We start from the raw sequence: 8,696 nt of genomic DNA on the forward strand, positions 1-8,696 counted from the left end.
CCCTGAGGGTTGAGGACAATATTGATGATCATCGTTGCCGGGTAACCCGGGATAACGTTCTGTGGAGTATAAGGTTGGATGGGCTTTTCGAGGTTCTACTCGGAGTGCAGGGATGGGTGGGTTGATTAAATCCCTACAGGATGTGTCGGGTTGGACGGAGATGGTGTGTTAGTTGGATGGGTGGGTTATTTTATAATTCAGTTGCACTTATATGCATCTATGTGATTCTATGACTGCAATATCTATTTGACTGTCCGACTGAATTATTTGACTGTTTGATTGACTGAGGAGTCGGATTGTACTATTGGACTGAAAGGCACTCATGTCTAAAGAAACCTTGTGTGATGGGCTAAGGCCCAACCGATTCTGATTTTGGATAAAAGGGCTTAGGCCATATTGTGACTTTTGAGAATTTCTGATATTGTGTCTAACAGAGCCATATGACTGTAAAGTTACATATGGTCTGTTTGTTATAGTCGCTCTGTAAGTGTGTTCTGCTGCTAAACTATTTTCAGGTTTACTATATCTATTTCTGTTTCGGTAGCTAGTTAGTTTGATCTCACACTAAGCTCGTATAGCTTATCCTCTCTTTTGTTTCCCCTTTCAGGTACATTTCGGGATTTTGGATGCTAGACTCGATAGGCGAAGGACTCAGACAGTTTTGAGGCTAATAAGTTATTAGCTTGTGGTTTCAAACTTTTATTGGTTATTCAGTTTTGAATATAAGGTTTTTAACACTGTGGTATAATTCTGTTTTATGGTTTAATCATTTTATTATTCTAGTTTTTTTAATATTCGATATTAATTATTTCAGGAATCAAATTAAGAATGACTAGTTTTGTAAGATTTTCTCACGATCACTTTGGTGGCCAATGTAGCATTCCGAATTCGGTCTAGACTTCTAGGCCGGGTTTGGGGTGTTACAACTTCAATGATGTGGTTAGTTTTAACCCAACATATTGTGTCAACAAGTACAAGATTTCATTTGCTTCTTTTGTTGTAGTTAATCACCACGGTCAATTGATCTTCCTTGAGTGTGCTTTCATTTCACGCGAAGATGTAGGGGCATCTAGGTTGCTGTTTAAAGTTGGTTATCTGTTATATGAGACATTCAACCTTATTGGATTTTGATTACGGGTAAGTGTTCGATCGAATCAAATGAAAAGATTTCGAGTTGACGAATCCTATTTTTTTATCCTAACTCTATTTAAAAATTTCTCGAATCGAGTCGAGTGAGATGAAATTCAAATCAAATATATTTGTTTGAGTTAAATTTAAAAAATGATTTTGGCATTGTTTTTCTTTATGTAATCTTTTTTAAAAATATTTTTCTTTAAAGTTTTTAAACATGATCATACGAAGAAAAATTGAAATAAACAAGTGAACAAATAAAAGCAACACCACATAAGTTCAAGTAAACATGAGTCTAAGTAAACAACAACACCACAACAAGATTATAATAGAAAACATAAGCAAGAGTCCAAAATATAGTAGGAAACTACACCGTCCAAACAACAAAACAAAAAATAAAAACGACACAACAAAAGTATAATAAACTAGTAGCAATAATAACACATGCAATAAGATTATAATAGAAAACACAGCTTGTGTGAGCATATAAGGTCACAGTCACAGCTTATGTGAGCATTTTTCCGAGTATCTGATGTTATTTTATTTGATTCAACGGGGAATAAATGCTTAATTGAGTTAACTTAATTGTATGAAATGTTATATGATTTTGATAGATGATATGGAAAGTGTTGGTAAAAATGTTTTGAAATGAATGAATGATGCATATTGGAGATGTGATCAATGAAATGTCTATTGATATACTCCTAGTACATGTTTCATGATATTGTAAGATTATATGTTTCATTATTGAACTTACTAACCTGTGGGATTTGTGACGTGAATAAGAATTTAATGAATTCGTTAGCAGATTAATGGAATTATGCATGAATTGTATAAATTGAGCCTATTTGGTAAGTTTACGTTTATGATTTATATGAGTTTACTAAGCATTAGTTGCTTACATTAGTTGTTTTCTTTTCTTGTAGACCATCGAAAATCTCGATCGGTTGGAATCAAGTCGGAGTACACACACTATCCGTTCCTCATCTTGGTAGAAGTTTTAGTCATTTTGATATTGTGTATAAATGGCAGGTACTAGGAGCTTTAAAGTTCATTTGTTATGATGATGTTGTTAAACTTTAGTTAAGGCATACTTATGGATATGTGTATCTTTTGGTTTTTGACTTGTAAATTTCTAAATGTATGTGATTTTGGCTATTTGGTTGGTGCTTCTTGGATATGGTTGAAATATGGTAAAAAAATGAATGTGAATGAAATGGATGAATTAGTATGTTTGGCTTGTGTACAAGCTAAGGGTTGGTGATCTTTGAATTTGATGTTAGTTTAGTGTATGAATTGTGGTGCTAATGAGAGCATATTGGTTAGACATTTAGGTTGAACGTTTTGGTATGTTTTCAGCATGTTTGAATGTGTTTTAAAGGTATGTAATTGGTTGATTTTGGTTTGGCTTGGCACTTAAGGAATGGGTAATGTTTTGCCTTGCCTGTGACATGGGCGGCACACCATACAGTCGTGTGCCTCACATGGTCACACCACACAACCTTGTGGACTATTTAATTTTGGTGCAAGTTTGTCCCACATGGTCTCAGGTTGTTACTTAACCTGGAGACACGGTCGTGTGAACTTATTTCAAATCACACACAATCTGCAACATGGCCGTGTGACCCTATTTTGAATTGCGCACGGTTGAGCACACGGTCTAGTGACACGGTCGTGTGACCCTAATTTCGAACTGTACACGGTTTAACCACACGACCATGTCCCTGAGCCACACGGCCTAGTGACACAGCCGTGTGACTCCTGTTTTCAGTTTATCTTACATTTTTCTATTTTGTTTCAAATAAGTCCCTAATTGTTTCAGAATTAATTTTTAGTTTCGTAAGCTCGATATAAGGCTCTTAATTGTATATATGCTATGAATGAATATTGGTTTTGAATATTTAATATTTTAGTTAATAATTGAATGGTATTATATTGTCATTTGATTCGATAAGTATCGTAATACTCTGCAATCCTAATCCGACAACGGAAACAAATTAAGTGTATTACATAACATATTAATTCCTTAAACCCATATTTTTCCACGAAACCTTTCTTCGTCCATCTCATATAATAAAATTTCCAAATTTTACATTTGACTTTTATTGTCAAAATATTTCTTTTGTACTAACAAGACATAAACACAACAAAAATAATCTTTTGTCACTGCTTGCTTCTTCATCTCCTCACAGACGATGAAGATTTGGAGTCTACAAAATCAATGTTAATTAATGTAGAGATGAAGCAATATTAATATATGAACAAATTGGATTGAGGTTTTCTTTTCATTTTTGTCTCATTTCCTCGATTTTTTTTTTCCTTTTGGTAAATCTGATTTCAGCTCCTAAATCATTATAAAAGAAGTATTCTCTTGAATTTCATCTACTTTGATTCTGATAAAGAAAACAGCAGGAACATAAACTTTCTCAAATTTATCAAAAAATAAGTAAAAAAAAAAAACAGTAGCCTCCTATACGAACACATCAACAATCTATACACGGTCGAATAGGGGTAGGTTTAGCCTAAAAAATAGTAGGAACATAATTTTTAGGGATTTAATTTTGGGGTTTACCGTTTTCAGTTTCCAAGCCAACTTCCTCAATCCTTAGGATCGTGTGAGGCTTAGCTTGGTAGGCATAGGAGTTGGGTGAAGCGGTAGCAAAGCTTAGGTGGACGGTGGTAATGCAAATGGGCGAGGGATGGCCGGATGGGAGAGGGATTTTAATCCTCAAAAACTGATGAAGAAGAATATGGTTTAGAGATTTTTCCAAGAGGATTTTGATTTGGGGTAAAGGATAATATAAATTTAAATTTTAATATAATATATTTTGATATTCGGTTGATTTGATTAACTCGATTTGAATAATTTGAAATTAAATTTTTTATTTTATTTTTTAAATTAAATCGAATTTTACTCACTCCTAATCTTTCGTGCATAAGTATTATGACAACAATTAATGACGTGATGCTAAACCCAATACATTAATTTTGTGTATGGAACATGTACACAAAGTTGCCTAAAAAGCTCAAGTATCATTCTATGTATGCAGTAGTGAAAAAAAAAGAATTGAAGTCACTATCCAAGAAAGCTTAACTATAACAAAATTCGAGAAATGATGGGGAGAGTATGTGAATAAATATGGAACGAATGCAACTGAATAGTTGATGAAGTTGTATGGCGAAAGGGAAAATTGAGTTCCTATTTATCTGACTCATCTATTTTGGGCTAAAATGAAATCAACACAAAAGAGCGAGGGGATGCATGCTTAATTTAATGGGTTCATGAGCACTCTAAAAATCTTTATGGAGTCCTTCAAAAAATATCAGAAAGGGCTCCTAGTGGATTTTAGGTGAAATGCAAGTCTGGATTCTTATGGGAAGAGTAGCTTGAAAGGGGTCTGACATACGATATATCGAAGTAGGTTCATATGCAGTTATTGAAATAATATCGGTGTGAGCTAATTGTTCCTTCTAATGGTAGAGGAAATCCAATTCATAATCATCCTAGAGTGGAGAAGAACGATCTATAATGAATAATTATCATAAAAATACGTTTGTAATCTAAATTTCTGTTTTTTTTTTTAATAAAAACAACATAAAACTTTTCCATCTCTTCTTCAATATTTCTAGACAATTATAAATAAAAATTTTCAACAATGACAATGAAATGAACCAGTATAAAAATATCATAAGTAAAAAGATAACAATGACGTGGGGAAGGGAAGAGGAAGACAATAAACGATTGAGTTTCATATTGGGAAGGGGAAAAAAGATTTTCTATATACTGACCAATGCAAATCATAATTTTCATATTACCAAATGCATGATAATTAAATTTTAAGACGAGTGATAAGTGCTTTTGGACTTTTTACACGTTGAACTATTACTTAGAGAAAGATTCTCAAATTTCAATTTCAGTTTACTATAATGGTTAATTAGTTAGACATTTTACTATCCCAAAACCATCTTGTGGACATTCTGGATACTATTTTTCTGTGCGAATACCTTTTTCCATCAATAAAATACTAAAATTGAAATAGTGAAAAGTAAGACATGCAAAAACAGAATGCTTAATACAACCACAATGGTTCGAACCTATCCATTATAGTATCACTCACTCAGCCTACTAGCCTTTTATAATGTTGGAGGGGGAGAGCCAGGCTGGGGCATACATATGAGTAAGTGCATGTTTAACCAATTTTTACTTAACAGCCTGCCTGGCTAGCATGTTAAGCTATAATATGAGACCATTAATTTCATATGAAACACTGAAGAAAACTCTTTAGTTTCAAGAATCATATTAACAACATATCAATACCTAAGAATTCAATTACTGAATGAAGCACTAAATGTTTTAAGAGAAGTGGCATAAGCAATGAATTCTGCTTGTCAGTGGTTTGCTATTCATCATTTAAAGCCGCTTAGACACTTTTAATGAGCAGTTGAAATGCACTGTATATTTCAGCTATATGTTCTGTCGACCAATTTGTTCATTTGTCTCAACTGAGTCCATATTTGAGTTGGTACAGTCATTTCGAGTCCTCCCTCCATCAGCAGATCATAGCGCACAAGTCATTTATCCTTGCCTGTGAAATGTTGGTGAAAGGGAACACCCTGGTGTTCCCATTATACAAACAGGTCAATGTCATCTCTGAGTTGCTCTTCATGATCTGCAATTACATGTCAAGGCATTAATATGACTATCAAGTCTGGAAGTTGCCTGGAGAGGAGACTGAAATCAGTTAAAAAGAAGCGAATCACTAAGCGTACTACCACCAATAGCTTTTTCATACTTACAATTCTAGTATACCGTGTTGAAGATTTGGTAAACTTAAATGGTGGCAATAGAAATTAGATATTTGGTTTTCATAATTCATGGCAATTATTATATGGATTAGAAAGGAGAATTTCACTGTGGAATTAGATAGTAACTGCTTTGATGCTTTAGCTCACTATCACAAGGACAGTACTCATCACAAAATGAAGCAAAACAAGAATCAAAATGTGTATATATATACCTCACATGTATTTGGTCCATCATTGCAGCTCCACCTTTTGTAAGGGATACAGTCAATGAATCTACACCATCCGCAATAATGGTTTATATCAATGCCTAGGAATAATGCTACAAGACATCCAGAAAGCCTGCAAATGAAAGAAGACCCTTATCTAAGATCTAGCTCTGGAACGGTGAACAGCAAATTAATTCAGCTTCACATTTAGGCGAGCAAAACTTACAGAATAACAAACAGCATAAGAGAAATGCTCCTCAGAATCGGCCTGTCTAGTGCTAGCTTCTGCTTCAGTTTAACGGTACTCTTGGCATGTTTGACACCGCATTCAAACAGCCCTGCTTTGTTTTTAGACATTTGCCTAATCTGAGGGGTGAGCAAAATCACAAACCCGAGTAGAAGTCCGGATATAAAGGCACCAATATTTGCAAAATTGTCGATGTATGGTAGCAAACCAAGGAGGAAATTCGTCGCCAGAACTGTGAAAAGTGCTGCCAAAGCTGCACCCTGCAATCAAACCACAAAAGGGTTTAGTGAACTAAAAAGGTTAGATGGAGATAGATATAATTGGATACAAGGAAAAATAGTGTTAAACACCTTGCTTGAGTAAACTTTCCAGTTACGGATAAGCCCAGAAAGCATCGTTCCAAGTAATCCGAACAAAGCACCAGAGGAAGCAACTACAGGATTATTTCGAACAAAAAGTGAACATACCAAGCTACCAAAGAATGCCGAAAGTAGGTAGATTACCCCAATCCTCACTGTCAATCAAAAGTGAAAAACAATAAGTTCTAACCAAATGTAAGCCCATAAAACATTTAGCTTTGCATGTTTTTCATTGGCTGGATCATTGCAAAGTAAGGGTTATACTTAATACGAGAGAGCAATGCTCTTACAGGGTCCATAGTCTCTCTCTAAATGGATTCCAATAAAGATCATACAGCTGATATTGATGGCAAAGTGTATGATCCCAGCATGTAACCAGGGGCATACGAAGAAACGCCAATTTAGGTGGTTCTGAACCAAAAAAGCCCTTCGCAGTGCCCCAACTTTATCTAGCCTGCATCATTACAATCATGATTTCAGTTAAGAACACGAAGACCATAACCCTTTTTTTCTTTTTTCTTTTTCCTTTTTCCTTTTCCCCCCTCGAAAAGAGTTCAACAAAAGCCAAGAACTTTGTATGACAGCAGACTGCTTCAGAATAGTAGGCTACTAACAACAATCAAAACCCTTCTTTTTCTTAGACAAGACGACGAATTTCCAGTGCTACCAAAGTAAGGGTATTAATTTTTATCTATTGTTCTTAATTTGCAACTTATTTAACCCCCCAAAAAAGAAAATCATAGAAAGTGGTTATCAAATTAACTCTAATTATAACTAAAAGTGGAATCGTCAGATCTCTTCAATGAAAAACGATTCAGAGTACAATAACAAATAAAACCCAATAAGCTTAAAAGAGGTAGAAAGTGAAAAGAACGGACGTGGAAGCAGAGGGACCAAGCAGGGGATTCTCAGAGAGTGGCTGAAAGAAGACACTGCCCGTCGAGAAATAGTTGAAGAGAGTTGTGGTTATGAAAGCCACGAGATGAAGGATGACCAACAGAGAGATGAGCCATGTGTCCGATGCCCTCTGCCGGTAGCGGGACTTGAAGAAAGGAAGTTTTCCTTCAGGCTGGATGTCCATTTCGGAATTGTCGACGACGGAGGAGGATGGGGGCGGCGGTTCTTGGCCCTGGGGCTTGATTTCGATCTGGGTATGGAGCTTATTGACTGAGGCTTCCCCTTCCATTTGATAGAGAATTAAAAAAGACTGAGCTTCAAGGTTCTTGCACTTTCACTCTATGGAAACTGGAGAAGCCCAACGAAGATTCAACTGTTGTTTTTTCGGTTGCAGAGGTGGAGAGAGAAACAAAAACTTTCTCTCTCTAGACAGTTGAGTTTGGAGGGAAACTTTTTGCCGCTTCTCACTGATTTTTCAATTTTGTTATATATTATCTCTTTATCTATCTATATATATAATATGATTTTTATTATTTCATTTTTAGTCCAGATTATTTTTAATTTAAATTAATTTTAAATTTGGATGGTTTCGAGTATTATTTACATTTTTTCGATTTGGATTAATATTGATTTAGATCCTTTCGAATTCTGATCATTTAAATTTTTAATTATTTTAATTGCAAGTTTAGGATCATAATCAAATTATACAAAGTTAAATTTAGATTCGATTGAGATGTACTGAATTCTTGCCCAACTCTTTGCACATCTAATTTCAAAATAAGAAAGGTTGCAATGTTTGTATATTACAAGCCAAATACTCAAGTCGGTTTTAGTCCGTAGAGCTTGCAAGCCCTTAAAATGAAAAAAAAATTTATTTAGATCCTTTATAATATATACAATTTTAAATTAATACTGGTAAAATTACACTTTGATCTCTCAAAAATAATAAAAATTTGATTTAATCTTTTTACTATTGTAAAATATATAATTTAATTCCACCCCTCTAAAAAAATTTTCTGACTCCACCACTGATTCTAGTGAAATTTAAGT

At 34.5% G+C, this 8,696-nt stretch overlaps 1 protein-coding gene across 1 annotated transcript; it reads right to left on the reverse strand.

Moving 5' to 3' along the window:
* Nucleotides 1-5,421: 5,421 nt before the first annotated feature.
* LOC108484925 (RHOMBOID-like protein 8) lies at nt 5,422-8,099 on the reverse strand. Its single transcript, XM_017788806.2, has 6 exons — nt 7,628-8,099; nt 7,040-7,203; nt 6,741-6,904; nt 6,370-6,650; nt 6,150-6,276; nt 5,422-5,801 (listed from the first exon to the last, which is right to left on the reverse strand). The coding sequence occupies exons 1-6, from the start codon at nt 7,933-7,935 to the stop codon at nt 5,682-5,684; spliced, it is 1,164 nt and encodes a 387-aa protein (XP_017644295.1). The 5' UTR covers nt 7,936-8,099; the 3' UTR covers nt 5,422-5,681.
* Nucleotides 8,100-8,696: the final 597 nt, after the last annotated feature.

This window comes from Gossypium arboreum, chromosome 6 (genome assembly GCF_025698485.1).
Source record: "Gossypium arboreum isolate Shixiya-1 chromosome 6, ASM2569848v2, whole genome shotgun sequence".
NCBI lineage: Eukaryota > Viridiplantae > Streptophyta > Magnoliopsida > Malvales > Malvaceae > Gossypium > Gossypium arboreum.

Coding starts and splice junctions, on each gene's coding strand:
- LOC108484925 (XM_017788806.2), bottom strand. CDS start 7,935: ATGGAAGGGGAAGCCTCAGTCAATAAGCTCCATACCCAGATCGAAATC. Junction 7,204..7,627: donor CTTGGTCCCTCTGCTTCCAC/GTCCGTTCTTTT, acceptor GTAATGATGCAG/GCTAGATAAAGTTGGGGCAC. Junction 6,277..6,369: donor CTTATGCTGTTTGTTATTCT/GTAAGTTTTGCT, acceptor TTTCATTTGCAG/GCTTTCTGGATGTCTTGTAG.